The sequence below is a fragment of the Ambystoma mexicanum genome, chromosome 4p, assembly GCF_040938575.1.
Source record: "Ambystoma mexicanum isolate Mex_15411 chromosome 4p, UKY_AmexF1_1, whole genome shotgun sequence".
Classification (NCBI taxonomy): domain Eukaryota; kingdom Metazoa; phylum Chordata; class Amphibia; order Caudata; family Ambystomatidae; genus Ambystoma; species Ambystoma mexicanum.
The window spans coordinates 34,966,556-34,992,223 of record NC_090927.1 but is presented as its reverse complement, the minus strand read 5'-3'; the positions used below and the strand labels follow the sequence as shown (position 1 = coordinate 34,992,223).

General features: G+C 49.9%; 1 protein-coding gene across 1 annotated transcript in view; it reads left to right on the top strand.

Moving 5' to 3' along the window:
- The first annotated feature begins 13,360 nt into the window (after positions 1-13,360).
- The window catches only part of LOC138452717 (olfactory receptor 2K2-like), a 162,931-nt gene continuing 150,623 nt past the window's right edge, over positions 13,361-25,668 (top strand). The window contains exon 1 of the mRNA XM_069605066.1: positions 13,361-13,441. Within this exon, the coding sequence (XP_069461167.1) occupies positions 13,361-13,441 (81 nt within the window). The remainder of the gene's footprint in view (positions 13,442-25,668) is intronic.

Below are 25,668 nucleotides of genomic sequence, written 5' to 3'. Positions count from 1 at the left end.
ACCGAATGTCAGAAAACGTACAAACCCACATCAAAGGTGAGGTCAGCAAGATGCTTGATCTCGGGGTAATAGAGCCCTCTTCTAGTCCATGGTCTAGCCCAGTTGTGTTAGTACCAAAGGCCGGATCTAAAGAACTTAGATTCTGCGTGGATTATAGAGCTCTTAATGCAGTCACCAAGACTGATGCCCACCCTTTGCCAAGAACAGATGAGTTGGTGGATAAACTTGGCGCCGCCAAGTTCCTCAGCACATTTGACTTGACGTCAGGCTATTGGCAAATAGCCCTGACAGACCATGCCAAGGAGAAAACGGCATTTTCTACCCCCGTTGGCTTATACCAGTTTAAGGTAATGCCTTTCGGATTGAAGAATGCACCTGCTACGTTTCAACGGATGGTAAATCAGGTTCTGAACGGGATGGAGGGCTTCTGCATGGCATACTTGGATGACATAGCAGTGTTCAGCAATTCCTGGGAAGAACATGTAACCCACCTGAGAGATGTTTTGCAGGCTCTTGGACGAGCCAATCTGACCATAAAGGCAAGTAAATGCCAAATTGGACAGAGTAAGGTAGTCTATCTTGGACATGAGGTAGGAGGTGGAGAAATAAGGCCTTTGCTCAGTAAGATTGACGCTGTGCAAAATTGGACAACACCTACTACTCAAACCCAAGTGAGAGCCTTCCTAGGCCTCACTGGGTATTACAGGAATTTCATCGAGAACTATGGGACCATAGCTTCTCCACTGAATGTCATCTCCTCGCCCAAATTTCCTAAAAAGGTTGGATGGAACGAGGAGTGCAATCAGGCTTTTGAAAACCTGAAAAAGCCTCTTTGCCAAGCCCCAGTACTCAGAGCTCCTGATTACCGCCAACACTTCATTGTGCAGACAGATGCTTCAAATGTAGGAAAAGGTGCCGTACTCAGTCAACTGGATGGGAAAGGTAGGGAGCACCCCGTTTGCTTCATCAGCCGCAAGCTGAAGGATCCTGAAACAAGGTGGGCAACAATCGAAAGAGAGTGCTTTTCTATCGTGTGGGCTCTGAAGAAGTTTAGGTTGTACTTGTATGGTTCTACTTTTGTCATTCAGACTGACCACCAACCCTTGAGATGGTTAATGCAAATGAAAGGGGAAAACCCGAAACTATTGAGATGGTCGATCTGCCTGCAAGGGTTTGATTTCACCATTGAGCACAGGTCAGGATGTCACCACCAAAATGCTGATGGTCTCTCTAGGATGTATGTCATCAAATAGAGGTATGAGATTCATCCAGGAGTGGATTAAATCCTCCTGTCCCTTAGTCTGGGGGGGGGGCGAGTGTTAGGGAGAATTCTCTGTTTAGGCTGAATTTCCTAACCTAGTGAGTCCCCCAGCAGCTTTGCTGGATTTCTGGAGTTTTTTTTTTCCATCCTGCCAAGAGTGAGACTCTTTTTCTCCCACTCTTGGACATGAATGTGTGTAATTCCTTTGAATGTCCATGTGTTCTATGGGCTATGGGGTCTTTTACTCCATAGGGTCTCATATGTTTTACTATGTGTGTTACAACGCACCCTCTGTGCCGTAGCACTGGGGCGTCCTAGCGGACCTCCATCATAGACTCCATACCCGGGGACTGACTACTGTCTCCCCGGGCATGTAAAGTCACCATTGGCTTTACTAGACCTAAATTTACTAACAGTACTAGTACAAACCATCCTATTGTGAACGTACTAGTAAGGGTAATTCGATTTCTCCTGGGTCTGTTATTCGAGGGGGCACTGTCCCGTCCCCCCTCGTCGAGTTTTGGCTGGTGGCAGTGGAAACTACTTGCTTTATTCGACCCCGAATATAACCCTATGGGATTCTTCCCTATGTTGGAGATTAATACTTTTTCTCTCGTTAACCTCTAACATACCACCAATTTACTTATCTTAAATAGGTCTATCGGATGGTATTTTCTGCCAGAACTCAGTTTGTAAAATGGCGTCTGTGTTCGTCTCTGTGACTCCTAAACCAAAGGTCGAGCCCTTTGTTCCACTTTTGGCGGGCTCTTTACAGAGACCCTCCAAAGTGGTGCCATTCTGTCTGGGTTACCACAGGGGTGTGGAAGGGGGTTTAGGCACCCTGGACCGAGTTGCCTTGCCAACTCCGGTCGCACTCTAGTGTGATTGGCCCAAGTGGTGAGCCGCCCCGCTCACCACTTAGCGTGTTTTGATTGACAGCTAGGCTGAATGAATGGGGGTTTTCTGCATAAAAGCAGGGCTTTTGGGACTGGATCTTTAGAAGTCGCCATAGGACCTAAGAATACGACGAGGGTAAAGCTGAGCCAACCTGCAACGACGACACCTCCGGTGGAGCCCTGCGGAACCGACTCACCACTTCCCGATGACAGAGGAGATCTCCCTGCCGGAGAGTCTCTTCCCCTGACTGGTGGGAACAAGCAGTCCCCTTTGCTTTTTCTTCGCTCCAGGACGCAGTGGTCGAATTGCCCGTGCAGAGCACCTCGGCAACCGGATAGCCACTACCCCTGTACCGCGACCAAAAGGTGTTGCCTTGTGACGGAGCACTCCGCGGCTGGTCTCTTCCCTGGTGGTGCACCGGGCTTCACTTTTCTTCGACGCAAGATCATCTCTACTCTTGGCAAAGACCCGACGTGCATCCACCACCAGGAACAACTGCCCCCGCCGGAGCTGTCTCTCCACAAACAAGGTACCGTGTCCGCCTGGCTTCCCTTTCTGCCGGATAGAGTGAGGTGTCTTAATCCTCGCCTTTCCATTGGGTCGCCTCCAAGCTTTCTTTAACGTGTTGTTCTGAACTGGTCCAATCTTCCATAACAATTTGCGATAAAGACTCGAAGCGCATTTCCACTGAGACACTTTTTGGGACATATCGCCTTGCCTCTCTCCGAGTGGGCCTGGCCTCTGAACTTTGTGATCTACAGTAGACCCTGCCTTACTTGCCTTGAATTTGTCCGTAAAGTATTGGTACCGAGTTGACTTCATAACCTGCCTTATTTTTCTCTCCCGTCCTAACGAATACTAGAGTGCCATTTAGGTTAAAGCATACACCTCTGTCTGAAAATAAGTGATGCCGGTGAACCTAGACTTGTCCAACTATTGTTAGGGGGATTGATCTTTTTCTTTGTATAGTAATTGGATTGAAGTTGTTTGCCGTATTAGTGCCAGAGTGTTTTCTATAGATGTGTGGTTATAAATAAATACCTTTATATCTTTACACCAAAGCCTTGTTCCGTGTTTGCTTGTTCTACTGTGTAGATTGCCCTATCGTGTATACTCCACATACTGCCTAACTCTTCTTGAGGGAAGTCTGACTGCTCAGCCACAGCTACCAAGTGAATCTGTGTGGTACAGACTGCTACCAAGTGGGTTTACTGCCAAATACCTGTAGTCCTAAATCTTTTGCAGTGGTCCCAGAGGGAACTGCACAGGTTTCCGCCTAACAGCAGGTGAGCTGTGTTGCAGTGCTTGGGGGAGTTGGGTGATGGAGCACTGTGATGAGGTGCTACGGTGATGCAGGATTCAGTGTCACAGGGGTGAAGGCCCATTGTGAGGTTGAGTGGTGCGGGTGCTGTCATGAGATGCTGGGGAGGTTGAGTGGCAGGTGAACTGTGTTGCAGTGCTTGGGGGAGTTGGGTGATGTGGCACTGTGATGAGGTGCTACGGTGATGCAGGATGCAGTGTCACAGGGGTGAGGGCCCAGTGTGCGGTTGAGTGGTGCGGGTTCCTTCATGAGATGCTGGGGAGTTTGAGTGGCAGGTGAGCTGTGTTGCAGTGCTTGGGGGAGTTGGGTGATGGGGCACTGTGATGAGGTGCTACAGTGATGCAGGATGCAGTGTCACAGGGGTGAGGGCCCAGTGTGAGATTGAGTGGTGCGGGTGCTGTCGTGAGATGCTGGGGAGGTTGATTGGCAGGTGAACTGTGTTGCAGTGCTTGGGGGAGTTGGGTGATGGGGCACTGTGATGAGGTGCTACGGTGATGCAGGATGCAGTGTCACTGGGATGAGGGCCCAGTGTGAGGTTGAGTGGTGCAGGTGCTGTCGTGAGATGCTGGGAGTTTGAGTGGCAGCTGAGCTGTGTTGCAGTGCTTGGGGGAGTTGGGTGATGAGGGACAGTGATGAGGTGCTACGGTGATGCAGGATGCAGTGTCACAGGGGTGAGGGACCAGTGTGCGGTTGAGTGGTGCGGGTGCCGTCGTAAGATGCTGGTGAGTTTGAGTGGCAGGTGAGCTGTGTTGCAGTGCTTGGGGGAGTTGGGTGATGGGGCACTGTGATGAGGTGCTACGGTGATGCAGGATGCAGTGTCACAGGTGTGTGGGCCCAGTGTGAGGTTGAATGGTGGGGGTGCCATTGTGTGATGCTGGGGAGTTTGAGTGGCAGCTGAGCTGTGTTGCAGTGCTTGGGGGAGTTGGGTGATGTGGCACTGTAATGAGGTGCTACGGTGATGCGGGATGCAGTGTCACAGGGGTGAGGGCCCAGTGTGCGGTTGAGATGTGGGGGTGCCGACATGAGATGCTGGGGAGGTTGAGTGGCAGGTGAGCTGTGTTGCAGTGCTTGGGGGAGTTGGGTGATGGGGCACTGTGATAAGGTGCTACGGTGATGCAGGATGCAGTGTCACAGGGGTGAGGGCCCAGTGTGCGGTTGAGTGGTGCGGGTGCCGTCGTGAAATGCTGGGGAGGTTGAGTGGCAGGTGAGCTGTGTTGCAGTGCTTGGGGAGTTGGGTGATGGGGCACTGTGATGAGGTGCTACGGTGATGCAGGATGCAGTGTCACAGGGGTGAGGGCCCAGTGGGAGGTTGAGGGGTGGGGGTGCCATTGTGCGATGCTGGGGAGGTTGAGTGGCAGCTGAGCTGTGTTGCTGTGCTTGGGGGAGTTGGGTGATGTGGCACTGTGATGAGGTGCTACGGTGATGCAGGATGCAGTGTCACAGGGGTGAGGGCCCAGTGTGCGGTTGAGTGGTGGGGGTGCCGTCATGAGATGCTGGGGAGGTTGAGTGGCAGGTGAGCTGTGTTGCAGTGCTTGGGGGAGTTGGGTGATGGGGCACTGTGATGAGGTGCTACGGTCATGCAGGATGCAGTTTCACAGGGGTGAGGGCCCAGTGTGTGGTTGAGTGGTGCGGGTGCCGTCGTGAAATGCTGGGGAGGTTGAGTGGCAGGTGAGCTGTGTTGCAGTGCTTGCGGAGTTGGGTGATGGGGCACTGTGATGAGGTGCTACGGTGATGCAGGATGCAGTGTCACAGGGGTGAGGGCCCAGTGTGAGGTTGAGTGGTGGGGGTGCCGTCGTGAGATGCTGGGGAGTTTGAGTGGCAGGTGAGCTGTGTTGCAGTGCTTGGGGGAGTTGGGTGATGGGGCACTGTGATGAGGTGCTACGGTGATGCAGGATGCAGTGTCACAGGTGTGTGGGCCCAGTGTGAGGTTGAATGGTGGGGGTGCCATTGTGCGATGCTGGGGAGTTTGAGTGGCAGCTGAGCTGTGTTGCAGTGCTTGGGGGAGTTGGGTGATGTGGCACTGTAATGAGGTGCTACGGTGATGCGGGATGCAGTGTCACAGGGGTGAGGGCCCAGTGTGCGGTTGAGTGGTGCGGGTGCTGTCATGAGATGCTGGGGAGGTTGAGTGGCAGGTGAACTGTGTTGCAGTGCTTGGGGGAGTTGGGTGATGTGGCACTGTGATGAGGTGCTACGGTGATGCAGGATGCAGTGTCACAGGGGTGAGGGCCCAGTGTGCGGTTGAGTGGTGCGGGTTCCTTCATGAGATGCTGGGGAGTTTGAGTGGCAGGTGAGCTGTGTTGCAGTGCTTGGGGGAGTTGGGTGATGGGGCACTGTGATGAGGTGCTACAGTGATGCAGGATGCAGTGTCACAGGGGTGAGGGCCCAGTGTGAGATTGAGTGGTGCGGGTGCTGTCGTGAGATGTTGGGGAGGTTGAGTGGCAGGTGAACTGTGTTGCAGTGCTTGGGGGAGTTGGGTGATGTGGCACTGTAATGAGGTGCTACGGTGATGCGGGATGCAGTGTCACAGGGGTGAGGGCCCAGTGTGCGGTTGAGATGTGGGGGTGCCGACATGAGATGCTGGGGAGGTTGAGTGGCAGGTGAGCTGTGTTGCAGTGCTTGGGGGAGTTGGGTGATGGGGCACTGTGATAAGGTGCTACGGTGATGCAGGATGCAGTGTCACAGGGGTGAGGGCCCAGTGTGCGGTTGAGTGGTGCGGGTGCCGTCGTGAAATGCTGGGGAGGTTGAGTGGCAGGTGAGCTGTGTTGCAGTGCTTGGGGAGTTGGGTGATGGGGCACTGTGATGAGGTGCTACGGTGATGCAGGATGCAGTGTCACAGGGGTGAGGGCCCAGTGGGAGGTTGAGGGGTGGGGGTGCCATTGTGCGATGCTGGGGAGGTTGAGTGGCAGCTGAGCTGTGTTGCTGTGCTTGGGGGAGTTGGGTGATGTGGCACTGTGATGAGGTGCTACGGTGATGCAGGATGCAGTGTCACAGGGGTGAGGGCCCAGTGTGCGGTTGAGTGGTGGGGGTGCCGTCATGAGATGCTGGGGAGGTTGAGTGGCAGGTGAGCTGTGTTGCAGTGCTTGGGGGAGTTGGGTGATGGGGCACTGTGATGAGGTGCTACGGTCATGCAGGATGCAGTTTCACAGGGGTGAGGGCCCAGTGTGTGGTTGAGTGGTGCGGGTGCCGTCGTGAAATGCTGGGGAGGTTGAGTGGCAGGTGAGCTGTGTTGCAGTGCTTGCGGAGTTGGGTGATGGGGCACTGTGATGAGGTGCTACGGTGATGCAGGATGCAGTGTCACAGGGGTGAGGGCCCAGTGTGAGGTTGAGTGGTGGGGGTGCCGTCGTGAGATGCTGGGGAGTTTGAGTGGCAGGTGAGCTGTGTTGCAGTGCTTGGGGGAGTTGGGTGATGGGGCACTGTGATGAGGTGCTACGGTGATGCAGGATGCAGTGTCACAGGTGTGTGGGCCCAGTGTGAGGTTGAATGGTGGGGGTGCCATTGTGCGATGCTGGGGAGTTTGAGTGGCAGCTGAGCTGTGTTGCAGTGCTTGGGGGAGTTGGGTGATGTGGCACTGTAATGAGGTGCTACGGTGATGCGGGATGCAGTGTCACAGGGGTGAGGGCCCAGTGTGCGGTTGAGTGGTGCGGGTGCTGTCATGAGATGCTGGGGAGGTTGAGTGGCAGGTGAACTGTGTTGCAGTGCTTGGGGGAGTTGGGTGATGTGGCACTGTGATGAGGTGCTACGGTGATGCAGGATGCAGTGTCACAGGGGTGAGGGCCCAGTGTGCGGTTGAGTGGTGCGGGTTCCTTCATGAGATGCTGGGGAGTTTGAGTGGCAGGTGAGCTGTGTTGCAGTGCTTGGGGGAGTTGGGTGATGGGGCACTGTGATGAGGTGCTACAGTGATGCAGGATGCAGTGTCACAGGGGTGAGGGCCCAGTGTGAGATTGAGTGGTGCGGGTGCTGTCGTGAGATGTTGGGGAGGTTGAGTGGCAGGTGAACTGTGTTGCAGTGCTTGGGGGAGTTGGGTGATGGGGCACTGTGATGAGGTGCTACGGTGATGCAGGATGCAGTGTCACTGGGATGAGGGCCCAGTGTGAGGTTGAGTGGTGCAGGTGCTGTCGTGAGATGCTGGGAGTTTGAGTGGCAGCTGAGCTGTGTTGCAGTGCTTGGGGGAGTTGGGTGATGAGGGACAGTGATGAGGTGCTACGGTGATGCAGGATGCAGTGTCACAGGGGTGAGGGACCAGTGTGCGGTTGAGTGGTGCGGGTGCCGTCGTAAGATGCTGGCGAGTTTGAGTGGCAGGTGAGCTGTGTTGCAGTGCTTGGGGGAGTTGGGTGATGGGGCACTGTGATGAGGTGCTACGGTGATGCAGGATGCAGTGTCACAGGTGTGTGGGCCCAGTGTGAGGTTGAATGGTGGGGGTGCCATTGTGCGATGCTGGGGAGTTTGAGTGGCAGCTGAGCTGTGTTGCAGTGCTTGGGGGAGTTGGGTGATGTGGCACTGTAATGAGGTGCTACGGTGATGCGGGATGCAGTGTCACAGGGGTGAGGGCCCAGTGTGCGGTTGAGTGGTGGGGGTGCCGACATGAGATGCTGGGGAGGTTGAGTGGCAGGTGAGCTGTGTTGCAGTGCTTGGGGGAGTTGGGTGATGGGGCACTGTGATAAGGTGCTACGGTGATGCAGGATGCAGTGTCACAGGGGTGAGGGCCCAGTGTGCGGTTGAGTGGTGCGGGTGCCGTCGTGAAATGCTGGGGAGGTTGAGTGGCAGGTGAGCTATGTTGCAGTGCTTGGGGAGTTGGGTGATGGGGCACTGTGATGAGGTGCTACGGTGATGCAGGATGCAGTGTCACAGGGGTGAGGGCCCAGTGTGAGGTTGAGGGGTGGGGGTGCCATTGTGCGATGCTGGGGAGGTTGAGTGGCAGCTGAGCTGTGTTGCTGTGCTTGGGGGAGTTGGGTGATGTGGCACTGTGATGAGGTGCTACGGTGATGCAGGATGCAGTGTCACAGGGGTGAGGGCCCAGTGTGCGGTTGAGTGGTGGGGGTGCCGTCATGAGATGCTGGGGAGGTTGAGTGGCAGGTGAGCTGTGTTGCAGTGCTTGGGGGAGTTGGGTGATGGGGCACTGTGATGAGGTGCTACGGTCATGCAGGATGCAGTTTCACAGGGGTGAGGGCCCAGTGTGTGGTTGAGTGGTGCGGGTGCCGTCGTGAAATGCTGGGGAGGTTGAGTGGCAGGTGAGCTGTGTTGCAGTGCTTGCGGAGTTGGGTGATGGGGCACTGTGATGAGGTGCTACGGTGATGCAGGATGCAGTGTCACAGGGGTGAGGGCCCAGTGTGAGGTTGAGTGGTGGGGGTGCCGTCGTGAGATGCTGGGGAGTTTGAGTGGCAGGTGAGCTGTGTTGCAGTGCTTGGGGGAGTTGGGTGATGGGGCACTGTGATGAGGTGCTACGGTGATCTAGGATGTAGTGTCACAGGGGTGAGGGCCCAGTGTGAGGTTGAGTGGTGCGGGTGTCGTCGTGAGAGGCTGGGGTGTTTGGAACGGGCATTGGGATGAGATACTGCGAGGGTTGGATGGTGGGGGCCATGGGTGAGGTTTCAGGGTGAGGTGGTACTGACATGCTGGGCTTAGGGATGGGTGGTGGAGGCACTAGGGTGATGTACTGGGGCTTGGTGGTACAGGTGCTGAGGCAAGGCTAAGGGGTAACTCATTGGGCTGAAAATGTTTGTTGAGGTGCTGTGAGCAGGCTGTAGGGTTGGGTTGAGTGCTAGGTGAGTTTGAAGGCTGAGGTAGTACCGGCGTGAAGTTAGGTGGTAGGTGATGAGGTGGTGCTGGACCCAGATTGGGTGGTGGTAATGCTGGGGTGAGGCTGGGTTGCTGGGAAAGGTTTGGTGATGGGAATGCTGTAATGCCTCCCAATCTATTGACTCTCCAAGATGGTGAGATTAGGTGTGTTTATTTATTTATTTAATTTATTTTTCATTCATTTGTACATTTGTAGCAGCGCACGTACCCCACGGGCATCTAGACGCTGGCTACAGGGAAATAGAAAGGGGGTAGGAATGTCACTTGAATAGCAAAGGTGAAGGAACGACAAAGAGGATGTGAGTGAGAGTCTGTCTAGAGGAAGCGCTGGTGTGGGTATAAGAGATCGGGAGGCCTGGGCTGGAGACCAGGATATCCTTTTTGAACTTCTGCCTACCAAACTTAGTGAGAAGGGAAGGGTAGTCGATAGAGAAGCAGTTGGAAAAGATAGGAGAGACAGAGATCACCGTACCTGAAGTAGAGGGGCGGGGGAGAGAGAAGCAGGTGAGCAGGAAATGAGGGAAGAAAGGAGGTAGGGAGGGGAGACAAAAAAGGGGGGGTGAAGTAGAGTAGACGAGAGCTATGGCAGGAAAAGCACAGCAGGTAAAGCTCAGTGGTCATTGTGCACAGCACAAATTTGAAAAATGTGGCACAGCACAATTCGAACAAAGTGGCAAGGCAGATGAAAGCAGTGGTCACACAGGGGACAGGGGCAGGTTAAAATAGATTTTCAGATCATGCAGGCTAACACATGAAACAACAGGCAGGCTAAGTTTGATTTTCAACTAAGGCCGGTGAAAACAATTAGTGCTTGGGCAATGATAGTTAAGTTGGAAGTCCAGAATGAGAAGGAGTGAGAGGTTGACCAGTCCCGGTGTGTAGGAAAGGGTCAATGAGGATATTTAAAGCAAATGACTTGCAGAGAAGTGTTAGGTGTACCGTTTCTTACTGTATGATCCCGGTAACATATGAAGCGTGAGAGGAGGTGTAGAGAGGGCACCCAGGCCCGGCCAGGCAATGGACAGCAGAATAGACAGGGCCTTAGAAAGTGGGCCTTTGATAAAGCCTGCTAGTCCCCGATAGGCCACTTTAGCTACACCAAGGCCCAATCACTGTTCAGGGAGTCAGAAGCACACACAGTCAGGCAGCCTTTGTAGGAAGAAAAAAGGCGGCAGCCATCTTGGACATGCCACGAGATGGCAAGCAATGCACAAACGAATTAGGAGAACCCAGCACACAGGGCCCATCTCCCATGGACGACAGCTACACGGCATGGATTTAATCTGCAGCTCACGTTGCACCGGGATGAGACCATTTCTTTACAAACTGATCAACTACGTCTCCTAAACCTGGAAACCACACCTTCATTCGCAGTCGTGACTTTGTCTTTGTGGGGTTCTGGTAGCTCTGGTGTGCCAATTCAACCACTTGTGAAATGAGCGTGGAATGGATCACTACCTTCGTACGCCTCAGCAACAGTCCATCATCGGTAAGCGTGAGTACACTCCTGACCTTCCAGAGCTGCTCAGGTAACATGCAGCCCCCCTGTGTGGGCTTATCAAGACCAGACAACGCCCATTTCAAGTCACCTTTTGCGATGACATTCCTCAGCAGTTTGAAGCACTCATCCATTCCTGAAGCTTCCGACAGTTCTTGCACCAACACGGAGTTGGTCAAAGCAGCTTCCATGAGGAGTCAGACAAATTCCTCCAACTCAGCCTCTTCCCGGGTGCCTGGGAACTCCTGCGGGGGACAGCGGGGTGCAGGGGGTAAGTGATCAGTTAGTCGTCATCATTGTCAGCACCAGGACAATAAATCAGGACAGTATTATAATAGCACCAGCATCCGTATTTAAATCCTTGCCGGTGGTTTAGATGAGGATCCTGCCATGATCGGGAACAGGGACAAGTGTAGGGCAGCAGGAAGGACGTGTAGGGCATCAGGGGCACTCCCTGACAAACTGGCCTGCTGCCTGCTTCAAAGCAATACAGACTCTCTGTCCATACTGGGAAGAGAGCTTACATCCAAGCCTGCATCTCTGCAGCATTTAACAGCTTGGCCAAACCTTTCAAAATCTATATGGAGCTGGCCAATCCTGCTACAGTCTCTACCTCTCCTGTTCACTCCCAGGCCCTCTGCACGGCCTTGGCCTCTCATTTCACTAGTAAAACTCAATGCATCCTGTCCAAACTCTCTTCCTTTACCGCCTCTTCTTCCTCCACTACCACTCCTGGCCTGTCTGAGGCCGTCTCTCCTCCTCCTTTCTCCTCCTTTCCTCTGACGATGTTTCTAGACAAGTCTGATCCATGAAAGTCTCGTCAAAGCAGGTTCTCCCCTGCTCATCCAGAACCATCAAGGACCACATAGACACCCTGGCTCCAGCCTTGGCCAATTTCTGCAATCATTCCTTTGCCACTGGAACTTCCAGTGCCTCCTCAAGCATTTTGTTGCGACCACTCTAAAGAATCCCTCAGCCAATCCTTCGTCTCCGGATAACTATGACCTGATCCCCATTACTCCTTTCCTGGGCAAACTCTTGGAAAAGCTGGCCATCTCCCAGCTTAATCTCCATACTGAATCTGTTGGTTTTCTCCATGACCACCAGTTTAGCTTCTGAGCTGGCAGAAGCACAGAAACTGCTCTCCTCAACACTCATGAAGACTTGCTCTCTATTCTTGACTCTAATCTTCCTTCTGTCCTCATTCTCCTCTATCTATCCTCTTCTTTTGACACGGTCAACCATGCCATCCTGCTCAATCGCCTCTGTGACAACCTTGGTATTACTGATCAGGCCCTGGCCTGGTTGACCTCCTTTCTCACTGACCGCCCCTCTCAGATACAACTGGTGTCTTTCTATCTTTCGCTCTACTTGTGGTGTTTCCAAGGGGTCTAACCTCTCTCCCTGGCTCTTCAACCACTACCTGGCACCTCTTACCCACTGCATTACCACTTTCTGCTCCAATTTTCAATGTTATGCAGATGACACTTGTTAAGATGGATTTCTAAACTCTGACCTGGTGGGCAGAGGTTTAGGAGGCCACCCTCAGTTTAGTGAAACAGGGGAACCTTCTGGACAAGCCAGACCAATCTAGTTAACATGGCAGGCAGTCAAGACTAAGTCTCAGGAGGGGAGAGCATGATCGGAAGCCCACAATGACCACACACATCAACAAAGCACTCATTTCTCTTAGACAAGTGTATATAAAAAATATCTATACATTTATTGTCCGCCGGACCAAATAGACACAACTAACTTTAGCAATGAGAAAAACAATGATCACAGAAATCCTTAATCTATACAGTATATACACATTACGATTCCTACTGAATTATAGTGATAACTGCAACCACAACCTGTAAAGAAAGGGTTAAATTAGCACAAAGATAGCAGTCAGCAATTCTTCAGGGTGTGTTACCTATCTTTCGAGTTCAGGCCTACGAAGAGTGAACTCTTCTGCTCAACAGTACGGTTGTGCGTAAATAAGCATGATCGCGCAGATGAAGCAGAAAGACGGTCTACTTGGAGGGGCTGTAGCAAGTCAGGAAGGGGCTCGAGGTGATGAAGAATTGGTTCCCACTATTCGTGTAGGCCCTGACTTGGCGGCAAAGCAATATTCAATAGGGGAGAGTAGCTAGGGAGCGCAGGCTAACCCAGCCGGGTTCGAATACCTTTATGGGATACTTGTGTGTAAAAATGATCGGCTGTGCCAGGGGGCCACCAGCAAGTTATGCAAGTACTCACCGACCCTCGGCAGAGTCCAGATCAAACTTTGCCAGTTTAGTCGAGGTCGCTCGTAGGTTTGAGTTCTGCAGTTTTGAGGGTCTCGGCGGCTCCAGTGGAGAATGATCGCCTGTGAAGGGACAGTTGCCTTTTCTCAGCTTCCAAAAGAGGTTTGAAGAAAATTCCGGTTCAGTGAGCTTCAGGGCACAGTAGAGCAGAACAGCAAGGGGTCTACAGTGAAGATGACCAACCGGTAGTGATGCAGGAATCACAAGTGCTTGTTCGGTAGGTAAGCAGGGGACACCAAGAGTAGTTGTTTCCACTACTCCAAAGGGCGAAGTGCCTTGGCAGGCCTTCTGGTACAATGAAGAAAGTGGAGATCCGACAGGACAGCAGAGGGCAAATGGTGCCAAAACCTTCCAAAGCATTTTCAGCTGTTTCACAAGTCTGTTTCTTCATTCAGGGGGCTTGGCTCCTTCTGTAGTTTGGTGAGAACTTAGGTGATTGACCTGCAATGGATGCAGAGCCCGTTCTCTTATCTAAAATTCGCTTTGCGCCAACATCGAGGACTTCCAATCGAAGATCTGTTCTCTTGCAGGCATCCCAGACATGGATCAATCACAGTGCACGGTGGTCTCAGTCATCCAGGCACTCTAGACATCCTGGCATCAGTAGTGCGGATTGGGACTAGGCAGTCCCAACCCTCTTCCTGAGCACACACATGTGACAGGCAAAAGCTCACGAAAGAGAAAGTTTTCGCGGGAGGCTGCATGTCCAAATGGGGAAAACCCTGGTTAATCGACCTAGGTGAAGGCAAGGGACAGAACAAAAGACATTGTGGCTCGCCAATTTTCTGACCTGGCCTCATCCTTGAGCCAAACGCGGTAAACACTCTTCCCAGGGACACTCGTACAATTACCTAAAAATCCTTTGAGGGTGTCTAGGATCATACATCAAAAAGGAACCCCATTACATGGTACTGGAAGGTACATTGAGCACTGTTAAAAAGGTACCAAGAAATGGCAACATAGTCAAAGACTAAGCGAAGCATAGTTTCCCAGCACTGACAGTCTAAAGGATGTGTCAGTTTTCCCATAACAAGTGAGGAAAAGCCCAGGGGAGTTCAGCTGAAGGCTGTGCTCCACTGGAAAAAGTCAGGATAGTAGAGCCAAACAAAAGCAAAACGTTTGGGTTGGTCCATAATTGGAGGGAAAATTGCACAAGAATAAAATCTTTATTAACAGTCAGTGCAAAGTCATTTCTGCAGTACAAAATGAGCTTTGCACTGACTTTGCCCTGCGAAAGGAGGATAGCCCTGCCCTGCGCTGAAAGGAGGATAGCACAGAGGCAACACGCTGGTCTTGGAAGCAAGACCACGGAGAGCCACAGAGGTTTGAATCCAGGATCTGCGCTTAGAAACCGAACTCAGGTATGGTATTAGGCCCGTTGTAAAAAAAAAAAAAAATAAATAAAATAAAATACACTTTGCACAGTTCCATGAATCAGGGTTTTGTCGGCAGTGCAAAGTCACTTTTCAGCAGTGCAAAGTCACTTTGAACTGTGCAACAAATTCCATGAATCGGGCCCTATATCCATTGTTTTAACCATGCCAAATACCGCAATCAGGCTTTAGCCTCTGCTCCCTGGCTGTGAATCTCAGTCGCGCAGCATTCTTCTCTCCAGAGGATTTTTAAAATGCATTTTTTCTGTGTTGCTTTCCCTTCATTTGAGAATTGAGTTCAATATTTTGGTTCTAATGGGTTTGTCTTTTCGGAATCATTTGTCAATAATACTTCTATAAATTGCTTTATGCCTGCTTTTCATCCTTTCATTTACTTTTTCCTTTGCTTTGGGTCACCTATTCATCGATCTCATTCTACAAATTGTCATTTTATTCTTAAATACTTCACAGTTCCCAATGACCCTTTGGCTGTTAGGATGCCCTCTATACACTCGATACATACGAAAACCTTAACATTGGTCCTCATCTTCAGCTGGCCCTGAGGTTAGAGACCCAACATCACAACTATTACCTGAAAGAAGGAAACACAGGGCCACCAGGGAGAGGGGATCTGTGCTGCCAGAGACTGAGATGGGCTGAACTAGAAACTAGTGGACAACCAAGGCCCCCATGTAGAAGCAGGAGGGGTGAAGTGAGTCCCACACACACCTTCTCCACCATATCACCAGGGAGGGATTTTGGAAACATAAATATGTAGGAACTAGCGTGTAATAAAGTGGGATGGAGGGGACACTGGCTTTTTCGGTGCAAGTCCCTTAAGCCATTTCCCTGCCTAGGAGAGGAAATTGGTCAGTTTTCTCCCAAAAAGAACCTTGTCCACATTGAGGTATATTAAGTGGATATGAAGCAGCCACAAGATGAAGCTTGGAATTGGTTTCCAGGTCTGGATGTGAGTGCATCCTCTCCCTAGTTTTGCCAGTGCACTTGTGCAAAGAGGCTGATCAGGTGCACAAGAGCTTTATGAATAGATTTGATATAAAACAGCCAAAAAGTCAGTACATGTAAAAGAAAGGGACAGCACAGAAACTGAATTTCGGATTTTCTGTGCGTGGATAACTTTTATTCTGTATATTTAGGCACAAAAGTGTGGGATTCCCTGGAAGAGAGTGTGTTTCATGGTTAGTACAGATTAGGGAGCAACACCACTGGCAGAACAGTTTGAAACGTCATCAAACTCATTACACCAGCAGCGCATGGAGGCAGATCCTTAACAATAAATAAATAAATAAACAAACAATCAAACAAACAAACTATGTGATAAGAGAAGATGGGACAGTGACTGTAGAGGCATTCACTGTAAATGATGTCTGGGAAGTGTCCATTAATTAAAATACATTAGAATGTCTCCATGTCTATTCAGCAGTATCAGGCTAGCAGAACACTGATGATGTCACTGGTATAGCTCTGTGATGTCACAAGGTGTAGAGGACAGGAAGACATCAGAGGGTGCACATGAGAGACTTGAACTACAGTGGAGCGAAAAGGAGCATCACTGGGGCTGGGTACAATAAACCAGCAAGCCTTCTATCCAGTTTCAAACATAGCCTGTGTATCTTCAGTAGATTTGCCAGTAGTAGATCATCTTCTAGTTTTGCTCCCCGCCCCCCTTCAATCAGGAGCCACATGATATCACCCACACTGAAGCGATGTCATCATGACATGTGATACGTTTCCCATTGTGACACATTCCTGGTATAAAGATCCCTGGTGACCAGGGAGCTGCAGCATTGGAGACCAAGCAAGCTGCATTGAGGTGCCCACGACCAATGACCTGAAGAGGGCCAGGGGTCGGAGGGGGCAAGGGGAAGAAGGTAAGTATATAAACAAACTGAACCAAATGGAACTGAACTGAATACAAACCTGAAACCTCCTTTGAAACCTACCCTGAAATCCTGCTCCCACTGAATCCTCTTAATCCCCTAACCTAACCCTATTTCAGTATTGTCTTTCTAATCCAACGTTCAATCTTCAATTCTCATATTTCAACCATATTTAAACTCTCGCATTCTGAATTTTGACTTTTTCCTTCCCACGCTATTGCTCCAATCCTATCACTACCCTAATGCTGTCCTGCTCCTTTAATCTGTAATCCTCTCCTTCTCAGCCACGTCTCCTCCAACTCCCCCTTCTCTCTACCCTCCCATTTCCCTCCTGATTCCACTCAACCCAATACCACTTCAATCTCTACTCCCATCGCCTCTAGACCACATAGACGCAATCCAATTGATCAATGCATGCTTGCTTTTGAAGTTTGAAGAGGGTACAACAACACCAGTTTACCTGAATTGGACTCTGCTGGTGTCAAATATACTGCAGCTTTTGATATTAAGGCAAAAGAGTATGCTAGCAAGAATTACCAGTGTGAACAGTATACATCCTTTCAACAACATTTACCAAGATTCAATGACTGGAATTCTCGGAATAGGTCTTGAAAACGACCATGTAAGGGTCGAAACACGTGTCGGCTGTACCAGGCTGTACCATTCAATTGATATGTGGATTAAACCACTGTACTGCACAATCGAACTTTGTTACTTTTTACATTGCTCATCATTCTTGGATTCATTTATCTGAGCGCAATCAGCCCGATCCATTTTGCAATTTCTAGGATTAACTTAGTGCAGATCAATAGTGGGGATCTGTGGGATACAGGCATTTGCTGCTGTGTCTGAACATTGGATCTATTGAGATTGTGAGGGTGGACTTCAGATCGTTCCCACCACTTTGGATTCTTTACAATTACAAGCGCTTTTGAAATCAGGGAACCCCCGACTGAGGTAAGCAGTAACTCTTGTAACTTATTTTGGATGGCACACAGCTAACACAGGGTAAGTAATTAATTTATCTGAGCGCAATCAGCCCGATCCATTTTGCAATTCCTACGCTTGTAATTGTATATTACATCCTTAGGTTTTACTCACCTAGCATAACTGTGTATTATGACAAAAGTAGGTATAGGTTTTTACTGCACCTAGAATAAGTGTTTCACTATTCACCAAAAGTATATTGTCCAGTTGACTGATTAAGTGATTTGTGCTAAGAATCATTATACAATTGGAAGAGTCTACTGCCCTTGCATTACTGAATGTAATTGTAAAAAGTAACCATTGGTTTTTACTCCCCAAGAATAGGCTTGACCTATACTGAATGTGTATGAAAAGGTTTAGGCTTCCCTAGGACTACTGTTAGGTTTTCCAAATATGGTCTATGTTTGGGTCTGTGTACTTTCAAGTATAGTATTGGGTTTTTATACTGTGATTTTATGTAATGTTTGAGTGCTTACTTACCCCTAGATTTATCTGGGCTACTTGTATTTAAATAAATCCTTTATTTTTACAATACATAGGGTTTCAGTGTTTCTTTGGATCATTTGTATTACAATTTCACTTGTACTGATTCTACAGCCCTCTCTCCCTCCTAAGATAAGCCTGGCTGCTCTGTCTACGCTACCATGAACTCAGGTGGTACAGCCTTATACTAAGAGTGGAGTCTTGCACTGCCTCAGTTGAATGGTTTTACTAAGCCCTTAGTTGGACTTCAGAAAAACTGTCCTCACACCCACCCGCACCCTCCTCTCCGTACCTCACCCCTCCTCTCCCTACCCCCACGCCCTTCATACTCCACCCACCCCCTCATAGCCCTACCCACCATCCACAAAACACCCTCCTCTCCCTACCCCACACCCCCTTCTCTCCCTAACTCCTTCCTTTCCACCCACCCCCCTCCTTTCCCTACTCACATCCACACCCCTCCTCTTCCTATCCCTCACCCACCCCCACCTCTGTACCTCCATGCACCCACTGCCCCTCCTTTCCCTACCCCCCTCCCATGCCTCTCCTCTCCCTACCTCCACCCACCCCCCTTTCTTCTCTCCCTAGCTCCGGGCACCCACCCCGTCCTCTCCCTAGCCCAACCCACCCCCACTCCTCTCCTTACCCCCACCCCCCTCCTCTCCCTACCCCCACACGCCCACCCTTCCCTCTTCTCCCTAACCCCACCAATGCACCCCCTCCTCTCCCTACCCCCTCCTCTACTTACCTCCACACACCCACACTCCACCTCCTATCCCTACCCCCACCCACCCCTCCTCCTCTCCCTACCCCCACCCACCCCCTCCTCTGCCTTCACCTCCCACACACCCACCCCCTGAAGTGGGAGCAAAATGGCACTTCAGTAACTTTCAAAAGGGGTAGAAAGACAAAGGTTATAAACTACAGGAGGCACTTCCATTCAATAGTCCTGGGCCAAAGTCTTGGATAGGATAGCACAGTTCTGGTAGTAAACGGTTAAGTCTTTGCCAATGTTCTTAAAAGTAGTTTGTCAGAAAAAGAGTAATATGTCAGATTAGGAGCGAACAAGACTCCAAAGTTGGGAAAGTTTCACAAAAATTCACAGCGGCAGAAAGGATTTCCACACCGTGTTTGCACAGTACCTTATGGATGAAGAAAAGCTGTAGCTGAGGCAGTTGTTCCTGGCAGTTCCTGCAGATCTCGCTGTTCCTGAGCTTCAGTCGTGGGGACAAGAAGGAGGATGTCGGGAGGTTTCTGCACTGCCCAGGGAAGAAGCCACAAGCTGTAGCAAGACGTCGGTTTAAGGTGTGAGTGCCTTGAAGTCCACAAACTGGTATCCTTCTCACTGGCTATCTGGTTTTCAACAGCACTCTGAATAAAATTCGACCAGTATGGAGACGGTGTCCAGGTGGCTTGCGAGTTGGTTGTTCCCACCAGCTCAAGGGAAAAGTCGTCATTGAAGGGGCTTCTCTGTTGAGGGAGTTTCAGGCAATTCGGACCTGCAGCAAGGCTTCACCAGGCTTTACCAGGCAAACCAACAGTCCAGGAGTTGCAGCAGTCGTCTTCCTTCAGCTCATCTTCGGTTCTTTTGTTCCAGTGGTCGACTCTGCCTTCCAAGTCCCAGAGACCTGCTTTTAAACAGTTTTTTCCCATTCATTCCAGACTAGCTGTCACTCACCCAGCAGGGTGGCTGTCCTTGCCGGACCATCAGCCAGCCAATCATGCGAGAGTGCATTCAGGTCTCCTAGGAGACTAAGCACAGAGAGTTTTGGGCACCTCGCTCACATCCTGTTTGCTTGCAACACTTCGCGCCAGAGCATCCGTGAGAAATGGCCTTGGGAGGCACAGCCGCAGGAGGAAAAATGGAGGGGCTGTCAGTGCTCACTGGGCGCGACACTGCTGAGGGGAGAGAAGGCTTCACAGGTACCAGAATGCGGCCTAGTCCAAAGATGGAGTATGGGGTACACAAAATGGAGTCCAGATATATCTTGCAATAGTTCCACCTCTGCATGTGCCAGGGACTAGTCCACTGAGGCCACAGAAGGGCAAGCAAGTCGTCCCCCCACCATTGCAAGAACAGGTGGTGCCTTTCGGGTCAAATGTACAGGAGGGGGCAAACCAACCGCCTCCTTCCTTACAAGATCCTATCAAATTTGGAAATCATTCTTAGTAAAGCAGAAGAATTACGTACAACATTTATTTTTTACTAAACAGGCATCCTATGATTGCAAACTTTTATATATTGCCTATGGTACAAAAACATCCCACAGGAAGACCAATAGTATCTGGTACGAACAGTGTACTCCAACCCTTAGGAAAGTGCATTTGCAATCTCCACACTCAGACTCCTGCATTTCGAGTCACTCCTCTGAGCACCAGGAACTATGCAACCAGATTCCGCCGGGCTCCCGGAACTGCCCCGCACAGCCGTGTGAAAACCGACCATCACTGACATACGCATCACCACAAGCAAAGACATCCACCCCCCTTCTCGGACCTTTCGGGACAGGGTCTTACAGATCATTTCCAGCTGACTATTTCCAGCTTCTGAACACTATTTACATCCTCTCAAAAATATTCTGTCCCCGTACTGCATTGGATCTGAATGACTGCTCTAAAATACTGCTACCCCCTGCCTACATAAAACGAGCGCCCACTAGTACTGCTTGACACATTGTGCTGTACTCGTGCCTGCTTCACATTCTGCGATTCCTGGATGCATCATGATCTTCTGAGCAGTGTAACACATGTGTCTCACACCTAGATATGATGTCAATGCCTAATGTCTGCACTTAGCCATTGTACCGCATGCACGCTCTGCCTGATCACACCCTGATACCGTGTGATGCCTGGCCTGAACTCTGCATCTAGCCATTGCACCCGATGTATGCACAGCCTGACTGCACCTAGGCACGGGGCACCCATGTATTGCTACCAACCTAGCCTAGTAGTGGATTTTACTAATAATTGCCTAGCCATAGTATAACCTCACACAATTGAGATTTCTAGAACATTACTGGCAGATCGCTCTCTCTCTATTTTGAGCTCCTTTTCAGCACCTAGATACACCTTGATATCGCAAGCGTACTGCCCCTAACCCAATCCAGTGATTGGTGTGAATAAACTGCCTAGATACAATCTGATTTTGCTAGGTCAGTACTCCTAACCTAGTCCTCTCGCTAGAACTGGCCAGATTTAGCTCCAGCCACAATATCGTTATCCCTCATGGACCCCCCCAGCCCAGGAATTCTGCTCTGTAGACGTGGTTCATTCACCGAGATGGGGAACGGCCTTGCTCGACTCTGGTGCACCCGACACCACACCCTCCCGTGCCCAACTCCCTTCCTCCCCAGAACATGCCCCTTCCTTGCACCTGCAACACATCCCGACATTGCTACACCATCTATTCAATCCACAGAGATTACACATACTGTTCACATAGCCAGCCCCCTTCACACTCCCCGCGTCTAATACCACCATCGAGATAGCTACTACCACCACGTCCTCAGGCTCTGCGGACCTTAACTCTTGAACACCTGCCACAACACCTCCTTCCATCTGCCCTATTTTAGGGACTATAAAACGATCTAGACTCTCCTCACGTACCAGCTCACATAACCACAGAAAGTCCACTTTGGCTCCACCACCCACCTCTCACTCCTTCACCTTGCAGAGACCCCAGCAATCTGGCATACCTATGGCATAAACACCTACACAGCCAGCCCATACTTCCTCACTGCCCATAGGATCCAATACCCCTACTTTAACTAACCAACTGTCATACCCAATGGACATGAAAAAAAGCTAGAGAACCCTGAAATTAGACACCAAGGACACTCTCCATACAGACGATACTATACACGTGAAAGGAGCTCTCATCAATGCATTACAGTAAGCGACTTGGACATCCTCGCTGTCACGGAAACCTGGCTCCACGCAGCTTCAGGTCCCACCCTCTCCCTAGCCATCCCAGAAGGTTACCCGATTTACTGAAAAGACAAAACAACTGCCGAAGGAGGAGGAGTAGCCCTCCTTGCCAAAAACACCTATGTTTTAAGAATATCGGCAGAACACCCTTTCACCTCAGGTGACGTAATTACCTTGAAAATTGCATTCACGTACAATTGTACCCTTACCCTCCACATCGTCTACAGACCCTCAGGCCCAATATCCTTCTTTGATAATGATATCACTTCTTTCTTATCCTCCAATACAAAACCCCTCTCTAAAATAATCATCCTTGTTGATTTCAACCTTGGCCTGAACGATCCTCTTGACACCCAGGCAGGCCTCCTGGCCAATTCAATGAAAGCTCAAGGGCTGACTCTAGATTGGCCAGACCACAGCACCATCCTATTCTCCACTGCCATAATCACCAAACCAGTCAAACCTACCCTTCTCACATCCAATCTACCATCAAGAAGCCTAAAAAATATCAATCGAGATAACATGCTACCCCTCCTGTTGCCAATAACCAAGACCATCTATCAGCCTACTGATCCCAAAATACTAGTCACCCGCTTTAACAAAACTATGTTAAAAGCCATTGACAAAGTAGCCCCTTTGAAATCTAAAAAAACTAAACCGATTACTCACACCAACTCCTGGTTTACAACAGACTTGCGACACCTTTGTGCGGCTAAAAGGTCAGCAGAAAGTAACTGGCTAAAAAGTCCATCCACTATAAATAAGGCCCACTTTCATGCTCTAGCCAATGAGTACAAAGAAGCAATTATTAAAGCCATAGGTGATTCCTACAACTAGAGAGTTGAGAAGGCCCAATCAAGCTCCAGATAATTATTTGCCATACTTCACGAGCCCACACCCCAATCACTCGATTAAAGACCAGCAAGGGTGCTCCAATGTCCAAAACGCCCTAGCTGACAAAATCACTCTCCTTCAGAACAAAATTGAAATCAAGAAAACCAAACTCAACCAAGACCCTACTGTTAAGGAAAATTCTCAAGAATGTGCTAATTTCCCTTAACTTTTGAGACCCCCAGCAACTTTGCTGGATTTCTAGGATTTTTACTTTTACCTGGAAAGAGTGTGAGCCTTTTTTCCCACTCTTTCATGTGTTTTGATGTGTGTTTTACTTTTGTGTTCTTTGGATATGGAGTTTTAAAACAACTCCATAAGCATCATCTTTTACTTGTGTGTCACAAAGCACTTTCAGTGCAGTGGCACAAGGATGTCTTTGAGACTTCCCAAAGTTTAAATACCTTCTCTGGGACTGACTACTGTCTCCCAGAGCATGTAAAGTTAAACTGGCTTTACTAGTCTCTTTAGATTTACAGACCCAGCACACACTATCTTCCTATAGAGTGCTGGAGGGGTTGCCTAGCATCCCCTGAGTCTAAGCACTCATTTAACAGTAAAATGCTACCCTTTCCTACTTGAAATGGCTGCTGGCAGTGGTTTTTAACAAACTACCATGATTTTTCCCGACCGCGAACACCGGTAGCTAAAAATCAGGTCAGCCATATTTTACAATATGGCACCCAAGACCTATCTGTAAAAATAGACTCTGGTCGACTTTTTTCGCCATTTCTTTTAGGAAAGGTCCTTCTTGTCTTTGTCTCTGTGTGCCAAACCAGGTTTAGTATCTTTGTTTGTTGGCCTTTGCCGGGCTTCAGTGATGAAGCCCCCCTCTGGCGCCTGAGTGTCTGGGGTGGACAGGATGTCAGGGAGGTGCCCTAAACTCCCTCTGCTTAGTCTCCTAGGACACCTGAATGCACTCTGGCATGATTGTCCGGCTGGCTGTCCGGAAAGGGCCGCCACCCTGCTGTGTGAGTGACAGCCAGGCTGGAATGAATGGGGAAAACTGTTTAGAAGCAGGTCTCTGGGACTTGGAAAGCAGAGTCGACCACTGTAACGAAAGAACCGAAGACGAGCTGAAGGAAGAGGACTGCTCCAACTCCTGGACGACCGGTGAAGCCCTGCTGCAGGTCCGAATTGCCTGAAACTCCATCGACAGAGAAGCCCTTCAAGGTTAACTTCTTCCCTTTAGTTTGGTGAGAACAGCCAACTCGCAAGTCACCTGGACACAGTCTCCATACTGTTCGAATTTTCTTCAGAGTGCTGTGGAAAACCCGATAGTCAGGGGGAAGGAAACCAGCTCATGGACTTTAAGGCACTCACACCTTAAACCAAAGTTTTGCCAAGCGTGTGGCCTCTTTCCTGGGCAGTGCAGGAACCTCCCGGCGTCCTCCTTCTTGTCCCCACGACTGGAGCTCAGGAACAGCGAGATCTGCAGGAACAGCCAGAAACTACTGCCTCAGCTACACCTTGTTAGGCAGAATCACATGCAGTACCCTTTGGGAACACCACACATAATTAAGACTACAAGTGACAGTACAAACTCACCTTTGGTACAAGCCTGTACTACACAGTAAAGTGGTAGCAATGACTCAGCAGCCAGACTTATCTCAAGAGTAAAGTGAGCAGTATCAATAGTTACACAAAGGACAGCAGTTACTATGGTTCAAACAAACACTGACTCAAGGTTTCTGAGTAAAATAATATACATTTTGTTACACATCAGTTGTAAAACAGTTCACTAAGTAAAACCATCAGAAAAATCACAAGCTTAATACACTACACCACACCCAATGAATTCTGGACAAGTTAAGCTCAAAATGAAGTGTGAGCAAAATGGCACTCCAATAATTAAAAAAGGGAGGGAAAGACAAGGTTATACAAATTTAAGCAGCACCAACAAGTAAGTGGGCAGGGCAATCTAGAAAAGGCTAACTAAAACTAGGATTCAAATCAATAGGCCTGGGCTGTCTATGGTACAGAGTCTTTGCAGAGGATCACAGAAGTTCAGAGTAGTTTGCGGTTAAGTCTTTGCCAAGAGTTCGAAACGAAGTTGGTCGGAAGAAAAGTTACTTAAAAGAGAAGAGAAGGACAAGCCCTAGGCTAGGCAAAAGATTTCAAACACTTTCACTGTGGTCGGACGGAATGAACAACCGGGTTTGAACAGTACCTTATAAGAAGAAGAATGCAGTAGCTGAGGCAGAATTTCCTGGCAGGTCCTGCAGGCTCACGGTTCCTGAAGTGACTGTCAGACTGACATGAAGTAGGAAGACTGGAGGGTCCTACACTGCCCAGGGAAGAAACCAGCAGCAGAGCAAAGCAACAAATAAAGCGTGCACTCCTTAAAACCCAAGCAGGGTCCGGTCCTTCTGGCTATCCAGTTCACTGTAGATGTGCACAGCAAATTCAACTAGAGGAGGGAGGCCTGGCTTGCAGTTTGGCGAACTGGTTGGTCCCACCAGCTCAAGGGGAAGCTGATTCCTTGCAGCTCTTCCCTGTCGTTGAAGTTTGAAGATTCGGACCCGCATCAGGGCTTCACCGGGAGGTTCAGTCGTGGTAGAGGTACTCTTCTGTCAGCTTCTCTTCGGTTCTCTTGATCCAGTGGCGACTCTGTCTGCTCAGTCCCAGAGACCTGCTTTTTATGCAGTTTTCCCCCATTCACAGAGCCTGGCTGTCAATCAGACAGCAGGGTGGCTGTCCTAGCGGCACAGTCACCACAGCCAACCATACAGAGTGTGACATGGGTGTCCAAGGAGACCCTGTGCAGGGAGTCTCAAACCCCTCCCTCACATCCTGTCCCCCTCAGACATTCAGACGCTTAAGGAGGGCTTCTGTGCAGAAGCCCGCCAAAGGACGGCGAACAAAGGAACCAAACCTGGTTTGTCGCGCAGCGTAATACACGAGAAAGACCGTTACAAAAAGAAATGGCGAATAAACCCAGCCGGAACCAAATAAAAGTAAATGGGGTCCAGCGGATTTAAGTTTGAGGTTACTAACAGCCTAAAACAATTCCAAGGCTATTTAAATAGAGCGCGGTAGGAA